The following is a 14894-nucleotide window of genomic DNA, read 5'->3' as shown; positions in this document are numbered from 1 at the left end:
TTCACTGACAGCAGATGTGCACTAAAATAATTTTTTTTTTTTGATATGGAGTCTTGCTCTGTCGCCCAGGCTGGAGTGCAGTGCCATGATCTTGGCTCTCTACAGTCTCTACCTCCTGGGTTCAAGTGATTCTCCTGTGTCAGCCTCCTGAGTAGCTGGGATTACAGGCATGCACCACCATGCCCAACTAATTTGTGTATTTTTAGTAGAGATAGGGTTTCATCATGTTGGCCAAGCTGGTCTCGAACTCCAACCTTCAAGTGATCCACCTGCCTCAGCCTCCCAAAGTGCTGGGATTATAGGCATGAGCCATCATGCCCAGCCAAATTTTTACATTTTTAGTAGAGACGGGGTTTCAGCATGTTGGCCAGGCTGGTCTTGAACTCCTGACCTCAACTCATCTACCCATCTCGGCCTCTCAAAGTGCTGGGATTACGGACATAAGCCATGTGTCCAGCCTAAAACTAATAATAAAGAAACTTCACTGTGAAAAAGAACATTGACAACAGATGGAAACTCAGATCTACACATGGGAATGAAGAGTACTGAAAACGTTAAATATGTGGAAAAATATAAAAAGCATTTTGTTTTCAAAATAAGAACTAAAGCAAAAACAACACTACTGTATTATGGATTTACAAAATACACATATAGAAGTAAAATATAAGACAACAATAAGCACAGGATTGGAGAGGAAATAAAGGCATATAATAAGAACCACACATATGGCAAGTGGCATAAATTTATTTGAAAGTTGACTGTGATAACTTGAAGATGCATATCATAAACCTTAGGTCAACCACTAAAAAAGAGGTACACATAGTTAAGTTAACTAGTAGAGATCTAATAAAATACTTAACTATGCCAAAAGAAGCCAAACAAACAGAAAAATAGTGGAGCAGATGGGACAAACAGAAAACAAACAGCAAAATGGTAGGTTTAAACTCAACTCTATTGACAAATACATTAAATGTGAATGGTCTAAACAATTCAGTTAAATCAGAATAGACTAAAATGCAAGGCCCAACTATATGCTGTCTACAAAAAATAAAAATACACTTTAAAAATAAAAACACAGATAAGTTAAAGGCAAAAGGATGGAAAAAATATACCATGCAAGCATTAAGCACAAGAAAGCCAGAGTGGCTTTATCAATATCAGATAAAAGAGAATTCAGGGCAAGGAATGTTACCAGATATAAAGAGAAAATGTTCTAATTGATAAGGAGTCTAAGGCAGAAGATTGCTTGAACCCAGGAGGCGGAGGCTGTTGTGATCCAAGATCATGCCATTGCACTTCAGCCTGTGTAACAGAGCGAAACTCCATCTCAAAAGAAAGAAAGACGAGAGAGAGAGAGAGAGAGAGAGAGAGAGAGAGGGAAGGAAGGAGGGAGGGAGGGAGGGAGGGAGAGAGGGAGGGAGGGAAGGAAGGAAGGAAGGAAGGAAGGAAACTGGAAAAGAACAAATTAAATATAAAGCAAGCAGAAGAAAGGAAATAAGTGAAAACCAATGAACGTATAAAGTCCACAAACAATAGAGCTAATCAATGAAACCAAAACTTGTTTCTTTGAAAAGAGCAACAAAATAGATGAATCGCTATCTTGACTGAACAAGAAGAGAAGACAGGAATTACCAACATCAGGAATGAAAGAGGAAATATCATTGCAGACATTGAAAGGTTAATAAGAGAATATCATGAAAAACTTTATACCAATAAACTGACAACCTTTAAATGATAATTTTCTGAAAAAATGCAGATTATCAGAACTCACTCAAGAAACAGAATACCTGAATAGCACTATATCCATTTAAAAAATTGAATTATTAATATAAAACCCTCTGATAAAGAAAACTTCATGCACAAGTGACTTAACTGGTGAATTCCAACAAATTTAAGAAATAAATAATATCTACCAAAATCTGTATTAGGGTTCTCTAGGAAAAAAAAAAAAGAAATAAATAATATCAATTCTACACAAGCTATTTTAGAAAATAGAGAAGAAGGTCAGGTGCGGCGGTTCATGCCTGTAATCCCAGCCCTTTGGGGAGCCAAAGCTGGTGGATCACCTGAGGTCAGGAGTTCGAGACCAGCCTGGCCAACATGGTAAAACCTCATGTCTACTAAAAATACAAAAATTAGCTGGGTGTGGTGGTGGCTGCTTGTAATCCCAGCTACTCAGAAGGCTGAGGCAGGAGAATCACTTGAACTCAGGAGGTAGAGGTGGCAGTGAGTCGAGATGGCGCCACTGCACTCCAGGCAGGCGACAAGAGTGAAACTCAGCGTAAAAAAAAAAAAAAAAAAAAGATAACAGAAGAGGAAAGAAGCACTTCTCAAATAATCTGATGAGTGCAAGCTATCCCAGCACCAAAACTATTACAAGAAAAGAAAAACACAGACCACCAATACCACTCATGAACATAGAAGGAAATATTTTGACAGAATCTTTGCAAATTGAATCCAGCAACATATAAAAAAAGTAATATCCCAAAACCAAGTGGATTTTATTACAGGAAAGCCAGGTTGGTTTCACATTTAAAAACCAATCACAGTAATTCATTATATTAACAGAATAAAATAGACAAAGTCAGATGATCATCTCAATGAATATGGCATCAGCATCTGACAAAATCCAACACCCATTTGTGATTTTTAAAAATACTCTCAGGGAACTAACAGAAGGGAACTTTCTCAACCTATTACAGAGCATCTATGAAAAACCCTCAGCTAACAACATAAGTAACGGTGAAAAAAAACCTTTTGCCTCCGAGATCAGACACAAAGTAAGGAGGTCCACTCTCTACTTTTATTCACCATTGTCATGGAGGACTAGTCAGTGCAGGCAAGAAAAATAAATAAAGGATAGAAAAGAATAAAATTGTCTTTATTCTCAGAAGACATGAGCATGTATATAGGAAATCTTAAGGAACTTACCAAAAAAAGCTACTAGAACTAAGAGCAACATACATAAGATTGCAGAACACAAGCTGAATATACAAAATTAATTGTATTTCCCTATACCAGAAATAAGAAATTGGAAACAAATTTTAAAATAGCATCATTTATAATAGCATCCTGGCTGGGTACAGTGGCTCAGTCCTGTAATTCCAACACTTTGGGAGGCCGAGGTGGGAGGATCACTTCAGCTCAGAAGTTTGAAACCAGTCTGGGCAATATAGTAAAACTCCCATTACCTCAATTAAAAAAAAAAAAATATATATATATATGTATATATAATGGCATCCAAAACTAGTAATAACCTTGTGATAAATTTAATAAAATATAGGCAAGACATGTGGAGGTATCAGCAAACACTGCTAGGAGAAATTAAAGAAGACCTAAATAAATGCATAGATATATCACGTACGTGGATCAGAAGACTCAATACAGTTAAGGTCTAAATAACCCCCAAATTGATCCATAGATTCAATGCAAACCATATCAAAATCACCTCATACTTCCTATTTTGTCTTGTTTTCAGTTGTGTGGGGTTTTTTTTGGAAATTAACAAGTTGATTAAAAAATTTATATAGACATGCAAAGATCAAAGTAGTGAAAACAATTTTTAAAAGAACTAGCCGGGCGCGGTAGCTCATGCCTGTAATCCTAGCACTTTGGGAGGCCAAGGTGGGTGGATCACCTGAGGTCAGGAGTTCAAGTTCAAGAACTACGTTGGAGACTTTAACTGATTTAGTTGAATTGCTAGCGAAACGAAGACAGTGGGCTATTTATATGTAAGACAGGTATATACAGCTATAAAGATCTATAGATAACAGAACAGAGTACACGTAGTGGACTAGATCCACACAGTGGTCTACTGATACTCAATAAAGGAGTCAAAGTAATTCAGTGGGGGAAATTATTGTTTTTTTTTTCAACAAATAATGCTAGAACAACTAGACATCCTAATGTAAAAAAATGAAGCTTGACATTTATCTTATCTCATACATGTATACTAATTCAAAATGGATCACAGACTTAAACAGGAGTGCTAAACTATAAAGACTCAACAAGAAAATACAGAAGAACATTTCCATACCCTGGGGATAAGCAAAAATTCTTCAATATGACAGAAAAACACAAACCATAAAATAAAAAAAATAATAAATTATATCCAGGGCGAGGTGGCTCACACCTGTAATCCCAGCACTTTGGGAGGCCGAGGTGGGCAGATCACGAGTTCAGGAGATTAAGATTGCTCCACTGCAGTCTAGACTGGTGAAAGAAGACGACTCCATCTCAAAAAAAAAAATAATAATTATATCCACCAAAATTAAAAACATCTGCTTTTGAAAAGAAAATGAAAAGGAAAGCCACAGACCTGGGAGGAAATATTCACAATACCACATATCTGACAAAGGACTCATATCACTCAATAAGAAGACAGATGATCCTTTTTTTTTTTTTTTTTTTTTTTGAGACAGAGTCTCACTTTATCACCCAGGCTGGAGTGCAGTGGCCCAGTCTTGGCTCACTGCAACCTCCGCCTCCCAGGTTCAAGTGATTCTCCTGCTTCAGCCTTCCGAGTAGCCGGGACTACAGGCACCTGCCACCATGCCTGGCTAATTTTTATTTCAATATTTTTAGTAGAGACGGGGTTTCACCATGTTAGCCAGGATGGTCTTGATCTCCTGACCTTGTGATCTGCCCATCTTGGCCTCCCAAAGGGCTGGGATTACAGGCATGAGCCACCGTGCCTGGCCAATGATCCATTTTTTTAAAGGGCAAACCATTTGAACACTTTACTAAAAAAAGTATACATATGGCCAATATACACATGTAAAATGCTCAACATCAGGACAAGGTGCCAGACCCTGGAGGGATAGTTTCTCAAGGAAGAAACTTATCTGTGTTTGGGCTTATCGTGGTATTGCACACACCTAGCACAGTGCCTATCCACAAGAGATGTACGTATTTATTTTGTGAATGAATGAAAGAACAAATGTTAGACTGGGGAGGCCTAGTCCTAAAAGGTGACATTTCACTTCAGATGAGACTGGTTTTTAGTACTTTCCATTTTGAAAAAAGAATCTTGGATTCCTATTCCTAAATAAGATAGGAAGTAACAAAAAGAAATGGTTTTCCTTTATTATTTACTCATATGCTCACTGTTACAATCATAGAATCCGGAACATTTTAGGTTTGCTGCATACTTACTTGTATATTTTCTTTTTTTTTTAAGGAACTTATTCTTTCTGACAATAAAACTGGTCTGGCGCAGTGGCTCATGCCTGCAATCCCAGAACTTTGAGAGGCTGAGGTGTGTGAATCACCTGAGGTCAGGAGTTCAAGATCAGCCTGGCTAACATGGCGAAACCCTGTCTCTACTAAAAATTAAAAAAAAAAAAAAAAACTTAGCTGGGCATGATGGCAGGTGCCTGTAAACCCAGCTGCTCTGGAGGTTGAGGCAGGACAATAGCTTGAACCTAGGAGGTGGAGATTGCAGTGACCTGAGATCATGCCACTGCACTCCAGCCTGGGCGACAGAGTGAGACTCTGTCTCAAAAAAAAAAAAAAAAAATTAATACGTGCCTTCTGTGGGGAGTATGAAAAATGCTGAAGAATTAAGAAGAAAATGAAAATTCCCTAAAATCCCATTGCCCAACTGCTGTTGAACTCTTCCTTCTTGGAGTTCCTGCTGTTCATTTCACACAGTTCATTCCACTGTTTTGGCCCCAACAGCATAAAGGGCATGAAGACAGGGGAAGGCACAAAAAGGAGTCAGGTGGAGCCCTTGGGAATGGACGGATACACATGTGGAATTCGCCAGTGGGCAGCTGAAATGCAGTTCTAAACCAGGAGAGAGTTCAGTTACATCCCGAAGTTGGGAGGAAGAAGAATCACAGAAATGTCAGGGAAAGCTTCAGAGAGAGGAGGAGGCAAGGCCATGAAAAGGTAAGCCACAGACTGGGAGGAAATATTTACAATACACGTATCTGACAAATGACTTGAATTCAGGAGCTGGCCAGATAAGAAAGCTGACCAAGGAGAAAGAAGTCTCATATAATACAGCCAGTTTATACTTGCTCCAAAAGGATATGGCATAGAGAGAACTTATTTTCAAGGCTGGGTGCCATGGCTCACATTCACACCATATTTCCAACACTTTGGGAGGCCGAGGCAGGAGGATCGCTTAAGAGCGAGAGTTGAAGACCAGCCTGGGCAACATAGGAAGACCCCGTCCACAAACAAATTTAAAAATTAGGCCACGTGTGATGGCTCACACCTGCAATCCCAGAACTGTGGAAGGCCGAGATGCAAGAATTGCTTGGGCCCAGGAGTTTGAGACCAGCCTGGGCAACATAGGAAGACCCCATCCAAACGAATTTAAAAATTAGGCCAGGTATCATGGCTCATGCCTGTAATCCCAGAACTCTGGGAGGCTGAGATGCAAGAATTGCTTGGGCCCAGGAGTTTGAGACCAGCCTAGGCAACATAGAAAGATTAGCTGGGCATGGGGCTTGTACCTGTAGTCCCAGCTATTTGAGAGGCTGACATGGAAGGATCATTTGAGCCCAGGAAGTCGACTTTCTTAGCCAAATCTATTTTCCTGACTCATAGGAGGAAAGCAGATTGCTTGTATGAATTGGAGAAGGGGGATCCCATTTGGCTTTGTGAAGGGATCTACTTCGCAGAAACAAGTAGAGGCAGGATGGGGGCACATCGTGTCAGAATAATGCAGACTTTTTTTCTTTTTCAGATAATACCAATACAAGGTAAGAGGTGCTATGGTGGAGTCATAGAAGCATATCGTGGAAGATGCCAAGACTGGCTGAAAGGAGAGAGGGGAAGCTTTTCCACATAGTGCCTGGCACAAAGTACATGGACAATACCTGGTTAATGAATGAAAAGGCAGGGACATCTGAATCTCAACTAGATGCTAGATGGGCCTGCCTCCACAGAGGAGCAGAGAGGGGTTTTCTATGAGAGCAAAGGCCCAGCCATGTCAATTCCCAGATGTGTCTAGGGAATGACAAAACCTGGGTTGTGCCCTGGCAATAGGCTGGAAACATGGTGTGGGGATCTTGGACAGAAGTTGGTAGACAGTAGATCTCCAGAAATGCCAAAGGGTAGGAAACAGAGATCTAATGATCTACTCACTTCTGTACTTTTTTTTTTTTTTTTTTGAGATGGAGTCTTGCTCTGTCGCCCAGGCTGGAGCGCTGGAGTGCAGTGGCACGATGTCAGCTCACTGCAACCTCCGCCTCCTGGGTTCAAGTGATTATCCTGCCTCAGCCTCCAGAGTAGCTGGGATTACAGGCATGAGCCACCGCATCCGGCTCATTTTTTATATTTTTGGTAGAGAATGGGTTCCACCATTTTGGCCAGTCTGGTCTCGAACTCCTGACCTCAAGTGATCCACCTGCCTAGGCCTCCCCAAGTGTGGAGATTACAGGCATGGGCCACCGCGCCCGGTCTCACGTCTATACTTTCTAATGCAATGTTAGTGGTCTTGTGGATGACAGCTTTTAAAGAAGCAAGATGGATTCGGAAAATATAATGTTAGTTCAGTTGGAAGATTAAAAAGTAGTGATAGGGAGTGGTAATGAAGTAGAAGATGAGTCGACCCGAAGATAAAATTTGCAATCTACTTTGTTTGTTCCTTTAACAAGTAATTAAGGGTACATCAGTCTCATCTCAAAACAACACAAAACACACAAGCAAACACTCTCACTTCCTCCTGCAGGTTTTTCCTGTTGTCCTCACCACTTGCCTTCACAGCCAAGTTTCTATAAACTTTCTCCTGCCTGCCTTCCCCTCTTCAATACACACCAGTCTAGCTTTTGCCCTCACCACTCCAGCCTACATGCAAGACAAGCTCCCTGCACGTAGCATCCTTCAGACACTTTCCAACTCTTACCTTGCTGGACTTTTACTTTCAGCACCAGACAGAGCTGATCACTTCAGAGCTCTTTCTTCATCTCTTCTTACCTCTAACTTATCCTTTACATACCTGTGTGCCTGGGCTTTTTCCCCCTTATCTATTTCAGCTCCTTCCACCACTAGCTGTGCACTAACGACTCCCAGATCTCTGTCACCTCAGCCATCTCTCCTGACTCTGCACATGTTTACCCAACTGCCTCCTAGACATCCTCACTTACTGGTCCCAGGGGCAGCTCAAACTCCACAGGTCCCAGACGGAAATGATCCAGCTGTATGACCTTGGGCACGTTAGTTAACTCACTCCCTGAACTATAAAATGGGGGCATTACTAATAGCCACCTCACCCAGAAGCCTGTTATGAAGATTAAACGAAACAGCACAGAACAGCATGTCAGTAGACCTTGGCACATGGTAAGCAATCTACAAGTGTTAACCATCATTCTGTCTTCCCTCAAACCCGTGCCTTCTTCCCCATAAATCCCCCAAGTTTACTCATAAACCCCCCACCCATGTCATTCATCAAGTCAGACTCTGAGCATCCTCCTTGACACCCCCTTTCCTTTTTTTTTTTTTTTTTTTTTTTTTTTTGAGACAGTCTTGCTCTGTCGCCAGGCTGGAGTGCAGTGGCGCGATCTTGGCTCACTGCAACCTCCACCTCCCGGGTTCAAGCGATTCTCTTGCCTCAGCCTCCCGAGTAGTAGCTGGGACTACAGGCACACACCACCACACCCAGCTAATTTCTGTATTTTTTAGTAGAGATGGGGTTTCACCATGTTGGCCAGGATGGTCTCTATCTCTTGACCTCGTGATCTGCCCGCCTCAGCCTCCCAAAGAGCTGAGATTACAGGCGTGAGCCACGGCCCCGTTTCTTAACCTCACAGTCATTGTGCCTCAGCCCTTCCACTCCACTTTCTAAATAGGTGTCTTTCCTTCTCCATCGCCACCACTTACAGCCCTCATTATCCCGGGGGGCTAGGGCCTTTCTTTCCCTGTCCACTCTTAGTACCTTTGCACCAACCTTCTGCGAGCACACTGCCTCCATCACTCCACCTTCCCCTTTCAAGGGCTCCCCTCTGCCTTAGGGGAGCAAAATCCAAACTCTGGAAGAGCAAAGTTTCTTTAGGATCTGGTCTCACTCCCCTCTCAGTCCACCTTGCTCCTAAGCTCCAGCTGGTCCTCCTTCAAGGGGAAGTGACGGTGCAGTCCTCATCAGGCTCTGTAGGCCTCTCCTCCCTCCAGATGTAGCTGGGGTGCCATTTCCTCAGGGAAGCTTTCCTGGCCTTCTGGTCAGAGGCGCATCGTTCTTGTTTCCCAGGGCCTCTGCCCTAACACTAAGCATGCTTTGATAAGTATTTGCTCACTTGTCCTCTCCACTAAAGTGTGGTGTTTTCATGCAAAAACAATTATCTTTTATTTTTAAATCCCCAACGCCAGGCAGACAGTAGGTACTGAAGGAAAGTGATCAGCATAAAGAGTTTTGGCCAAAAATGAAACAACCCGGTTTGAGGAATCAGCGTCAAAGTTAGTGAATCCACTTCTCTCGTGGCACAAGGCTGCACAGGGGTTCCTTAAGGCCTGAGTGGATATCCAGTGTCTGCCTGTCTTCCGCGGTGTTTTAGCTCGCGCAGAATTAACCCGCACAACTACAGCGGACACACAGCTGCACTGGCACTGGCAAAGCGCTTTTTTTCCCCCAGCAGAGCGCACGAGGGCCTGCAAAGTCACGCCCAATAGGCCGAGGTTAAATCCTGCGCCCTTTGTTTGCGGCAGCGGAGAGCTAGCGGCACCGTGCCCGCCCGGCCTGGTCGGGTGCAGGGCCGGTTAGGGCCGAACTGCTCGCAGGGACGCATCCGGGAGCACCGCGTCGGGCGGAGCATGTGTGAGCCAGGGCTTGCTCCGGGTCACCCTCGCAGCCCTGGGATCCCGCGCTCTGCGGCGCCCTTCGCCCGGGCCTGGCCTCGGTACCAGGCCGTCTCCCCGCCCGCGGCCGCCGCCGGCGGGAAAACGCCTGGCGTCCCGGCGTCACGCGCCAGCAGCCGGGCACGCGGGGCGGCGCGGGGCGGGATAAGGCGGAACAGGACAGGACAAGGCGGGGAGGGGGCGGGGCCGGCGCAGCGGGGCGGAGCGGATGTCGGGCACAGGAAGCGCCGGGAGGCCTGAGCTGTCCCAGGGTGCCCCGCGCGGCGTGGACTCGGGCCGCTGCCGCCATCCTGGTGGCGAGGGGGAGAGAGAGGTCCGCCCGCTCGCCGGCCGGGCCAGTGCGTGAGGGCGCAGGGGGTCGTGTCAGCGAGACGCAGAGCGCAGCCGCCACCACCAAACGGACATGTTGAAGCCCAGCGCCGCCGCCGCCTCCTTTTCCTCATCCTGCGACCGGGACTGAGAGGGGGCCCGCCACCTCTCCGCCTCTGCCTCAGCCTCCCGCCTCGCCGCTTCGGCCGCAGCCTCTTCCTGCCCGGGCCTCGGGCTCCGCCGCGCGTCGCCTCCCACCGCCACCAGGCCCGGCCGGTTTCCTGGCCTCGCTCCGCCGCGGCGCGAGGTCTATGTGACCGGCGGGCCCAGAGCAGCCGCCGCCGCAGCGCGAACATGGACGCCGTCAACGCCTTCAACCAGGAGGTGAGGGGTGCTCGGGGCAGGGGGGTGCCGGGCCTGCTGTGGGAGCCGGGGCCCGATTCTCCCGCCGCCGGAGGTTTAAAGCTTTGGTCCGGGTGGGGACGCTTCCTGCCCCAGTTCCGGGGCGGTGGGGCCTGCGCGGAGCGGGGCCTATGGCCCGGGAGAGGTCGAGGCGACCACGGGAACTGACCCCGCACCCCTCCCCCCCTGCCCACCCCCTAGGACGACCTCGGGCTTCCCCCCTCGCCCCCTTGCGGTTTCCCCCTGCCCAAGTCGGTGCCCCTTCCTCTAACTTGGCCCTTTTTCGGGTCCGGGCGCCCTCGCTCTCTGCTCCGCGAGCCCCGTTGTCGGGTTCGCAGTGCCAGGAGCTCGCAAGGGGCTAAGAAAGAAGCGCGGGCGGGCGTGTGGGGTTGGGGGCGGGGGAGCGGGAGCATCTGCCGGTCGTGGGGCTGGCGGAGCGGTGGCTTCAGCTCTCCTGTTGCTCAGGCCTTGGCGCGTCGACGGCTGGACTCTGATCCCAGGTCCGGGAGGAGTTGGAGAGGGTGTTCATCCCTCTTCTCCGGGATTCACGCACTTGGGAAATAGGGCTAATAAATGAAGAGGAGATAGCTCGTTACAATTTAAAGTCGTGAACATAACCCTCTTATAGGCTCTATGGCCTCAACGTGACGCCTAAAAAGTTGAATGGGAGAGAAGAGTGTTCGCCCCGCCTTAGTCCACTAGAAAGCTGGCGTTGTCCTCCAGTTCCCTACCCTCGCACCCCCTCCCGAGGTAGTTAATCCTCGGCCCCCTTCTACGAGGACATTTACATGTGAAAACGTCCCCAAACCGGGAACAAAGCTGCCTGCTGCCTTAAAGTTCTCTAGTTGTTTCTCTCGTCTTTCCAGGTGTTGCTTTTGGAGTGTAGAGTCCATACATCCTATTTGTCAGAATCGATTTGGGAGGAGGAGACTTGACCATTGATGATTTAAAATGAAGTTACAGAATGGGAACTATTGTCATGGGTTGAGTTGTATTGTCTTCTCTTTCCAAATACTAAAGATAACCAGCATTGAAAAATCAGATGTAGTAGTTGGAGAGGTGTGGATATGGCGTTGAAAACGTGCTGCATCTCACAGAGAGATTTTGTAGGTTTACTTGTTGCGGTAACTTTGCTTTAGATTTGCAGTGCCATAATATGTGGGACTCTCCAATTACACGCAGTTGAGACAATTTATTGTCATATAAATTATTCCAAAAATGACTTTCTTCAATTAATGGGTACATACAATGCCTTAACTGCAGTAGTTGCAACTGTTATTGGACAGTGTCTTGTAAAAGTTCAGTAGTGATGATTTTCAAAACAATAAAAATAATATGTCCTAGTTTTTGATCGCCAGGGAATTTGTGATAATGCTCCAGATATTTCAGGTTTGGAAGTTGATAGTTTTCTGAAGGTAAATTCACTGGAATGTTGGCTCCAGGCTCCATGAGGGCAGGAAGTTTCTGTTCTTTCCCCCTTCTTTCCCAATCAAAACAGGTGCCTTGCAAATAATTGTTGAATGAGAATTTAAACAGATGGCGTAACAATAGTTAAAAATTTTCAAACACATTTTTCTCCCAACCATGAATGTGTAGTTTTAAAATTTATTTCAGAATCGGAAGAATGAATGTTTTTGATGAAAGAAGAGGAGGATTTTTAGTTTATTCTTAAAATCAGAAGTGTTCTGATTCAGGCATTATGGAAGTTGACATCAAGCACATTATTAAGCAAAGTATTTTCTGTTAATCCTGAAAAGGCACCATCACTAATTTTTTACTTTGGAAAACCAAAGTTAGAAATGGTATTGACTCCTTGAAAAGGGGAAATGGTATTTGACCTTTTTAAATGTGCAAAATGAGCATTTTCTTATCATTGTTCATTTTACAGTTAATTTCAATTCTATTCCTAGTCTTTATGAACTGCAAAGAATGCCAGCTCTCTTCTGCTAAATTAAAACTTATGGAGAAATTAATCTGATTTTAAAATTAATCTTCTTATGCCTGCTTGATTTGTAGTGCTTCTCAACTATTTCTCCCCATTCATGAAATGTTTTACATTCGTTCCCCATAATCTTGAATCTCTCAGATCTAATCTTCACTTAGCAAACTTTTGAGTGCCTGCTCACAACAGCTATGTCCTGAATACTGTAGGGCTACCAAAGATCTCAGTCACCTTAAAGTCTAATCTAATAGAGGACATAAGACTTAGACAAATAATTTTAATATGTGGTAGAACAGCTTCCTTTGGGATCCTTCCATTGCAGGGTAGCATAGCCATTGGAGATTCAGCGAAGGCTTGGGAAGAGAAGGTGTTAACCAGTTTTAGGATTTCGGAAGATGTAGGAAGCAGTGATTGAAGGGCAATAGTGCTGAAAAGGGAGTATTTTGATTCTGAAGGCTACTGGAAAGTAAGGATGGTAAAGTAGTTTGGACTTGACAAGTTTCATGTTTGCCTAATCTGTTTGAACTTCATATTTAGGCTGTGGGTAAACATTGAAGGTTTTAAGCAGTGGAATAATATAATCAAAACTGTTTGGTTCATAGTGGTATGTGTTGTAGGAGGCAGAGACTTGGTAGGAAAGATAAGTAAAACCTGAACTTGGCAAATGTATAGTGGGCATGGAGAAGATGGAAAGGATGTGGGCCAAAGGAATCCATGGACCTTGGCATCTGATGGGTTTATAAGCACCTTTTGTCCCCACATCCTAAGAGCTGAGAGAGTGGTGATACCCTTAACACAAATCATCAAAAGCCTGCTTAGTAGAGAAGAAAATGTGTTTGATTTTTGAACAGGTTGAGTTTGAGTTAATTGTGGAACAGTCATGAAAATTTTTGGCAAGCATTTGGGCTTGTAAGACTTCAAGTTGGAAGCAACTAAGAGATAGAGGGAGACATCCAGGAGTTCAGATGGGAAAGGTGGGGGGAAATCAAAAGGGGGAGAAAAAGGAATTAGTATAACACCAGTAGTGGCCTGTCAGACACTTTATATATACACACATACCTAATTTAATAGATTTGCATTCCCACAACTCTGCATAGACGTCTAACTACAGATGAGGAAACTGATTTTCCAAGAAATTATAATGAATGCTAATTCCCCCAAGGGCATACTAGTTAATGGCAGAACTGGGATTTGAATAAGGATCTCTCCAATTTAATTGCTGCCTGAAGATAATGTTCTGTGTAGTATGAGGGGACTTGGCCACTGAAATTTTTGGGAATAACAGGATTTGAAGTTTAGGGTTGAATGGTGATGGGAGATAAGGAAATAAGAGGTAGTTAGTATAAAGTAGTCCATAGAGGTTTGATTTTAAGGAATTAGAGGGAAATGTTGCTTAAGAATGGGAGAAGGAAGGGCAGTTAACAATGTACTAGGCACTGGTGATAGGCTGTACGTTTGTTTATATAATATATAAGGTTTTAGCTTTAGTTAGTACTGTTGAATCCCTAGTCTTTTACATGGGAGTAGAGGGTTTTAGCATTTTCAAGGAAGGGAGTATAGAAAAGCATAGTCTACCAACAAGAGGGGATGGCTAACTTGAAGCAGAATTATGAATAAGAGAAATCAGAAATTATGAATAAGGACAAATCAGAAGCACAGGTAAAAGACATCCATCTCTGACCCAGAAGGAAAGGAAGGTAAGAAAGATGAGGTTATGAAAGATACGCATGTAACAGAATATTTGGAGAATTTTTATGGCAAGACATTGTATTAAGTTTTGTGGAAGGTGAAAAGATGAGTTCAAAAGAGAGTTATCAATTATGGCTAATAATTGTGTCTGTTGTATTGTTCATACATTTCTGAATATGAAGATTTTGTTAAAGTTTGTGGAACAGAATAAAGAGTATGGATTGTAATTTTTTTTTTTTTTCCTAAGGCAGAGTCTCACTCTGTCAACAGGCTGAAGTGCAGTGGTACAGTATCAGCTCCCTGCAACCTTTGCCTCCCAGTTCAAGCGATCCTCCTGCCTCAGCCTCCCAAGTAGCAGGAACTACAGTCGCGTGCCACCATGCCCAGCTAATTTTTTGTGTTTTTAGTAGAGACGGGGTTTCACCATGTTGGCCAGGATGGTCTCGATCTCTTGACCTCGTGATCTGCCTGCCTCTGCCTCCCAAAATGCTGGGATTACTGGCCCAATTGTATATTTTAACCCATTGATTGTATTTTTAGTCTTTAATCCATTTTCCCTAAATCCTGAAGAATTATATCTTACCCCTCCCACTTTTTTGCATCATTTGCAATTTTAAGACACTGAAAGTACAAAAATACGCCAGGGGCGGTGGCCTGTAATCCCAGCACTTTGGGAGGCCGAGGTGGGTGAATCGTGAGGTTAGGAGTTTGAGACCAGCCTGGCCAACATGGTGAAACCCGATCTCTACTA

The 14894-nt window shown here is 44.3% G+C and overlaps 2 protein-coding genes across 6 annotated transcripts in view; one reads left to right on the top strand and one right to left on the bottom strand.

The window, feature by feature from the left end:
- Window positions 1–9650, bottom strand: part of HUNK (hormonally up-regulated Neu-associated kinase) — a 286592-nt gene extending 276942 nt beyond the window's left edge. For 2 of the 3 annotated variants that reach the window (XM_064380097.1, XM_064380096.1), the window contains exon 1: window positions 8900–9650. Coding sequence is in view for 2 of the 3 variants with exons in the window: in XM_064380096.1 (XP_064236166.1) it covers window positions 8900–8923 (24 nt within the window). In the remaining variant the exon portion in view is untranslated. Of the gene's footprint in view, window positions 1–8887 lie in introns of all 3 variants that reach the window. The other variant, XM_064380095.1, reaches the window with a different exon arrangement.
- A 399-nt stretch (window positions 9651–10049) lies between these two features.
- The window catches only part of SCAF4 (SR-related CTD associated factor 4), a 65149-nt gene continuing 60304 nt past the window's right edge, over window positions 10050–14894 (top strand). For 2 of the 3 annotated variants that reach the window (XM_012446545.2, XM_012446525.2), the window contains exon 1: window positions 10050–10494. In XM_012446545.2, the coding sequence (XP_012301968.2) occupies window positions 10465–10494 (30 nt within the window). In that variant the 5' untranslated portion in view covers window positions 10050–10464. The remainder of the gene's footprint in view (window positions 10495–14894) is intronic. The other variant, XM_012446535.3, reaches the window with a different exon arrangement.

This window comes from Aotus nancymaae, unplaced genomic scaffold, assembly GCF_030222135.1.
Source record: "Aotus nancymaae isolate 86718 unplaced genomic scaffold, 86718_ANA_hifiasm-v0.15.2.pri h1tg000022l_1, whole genome shotgun sequence".
Classification (NCBI taxonomy): Eukaryota; Metazoa; Chordata; class Mammalia; order Primates; family Aotidae; genus Aotus; species Aotus nancymaae.
This window is presented reverse-complemented; position numbering and strand designations above follow the sequence as displayed.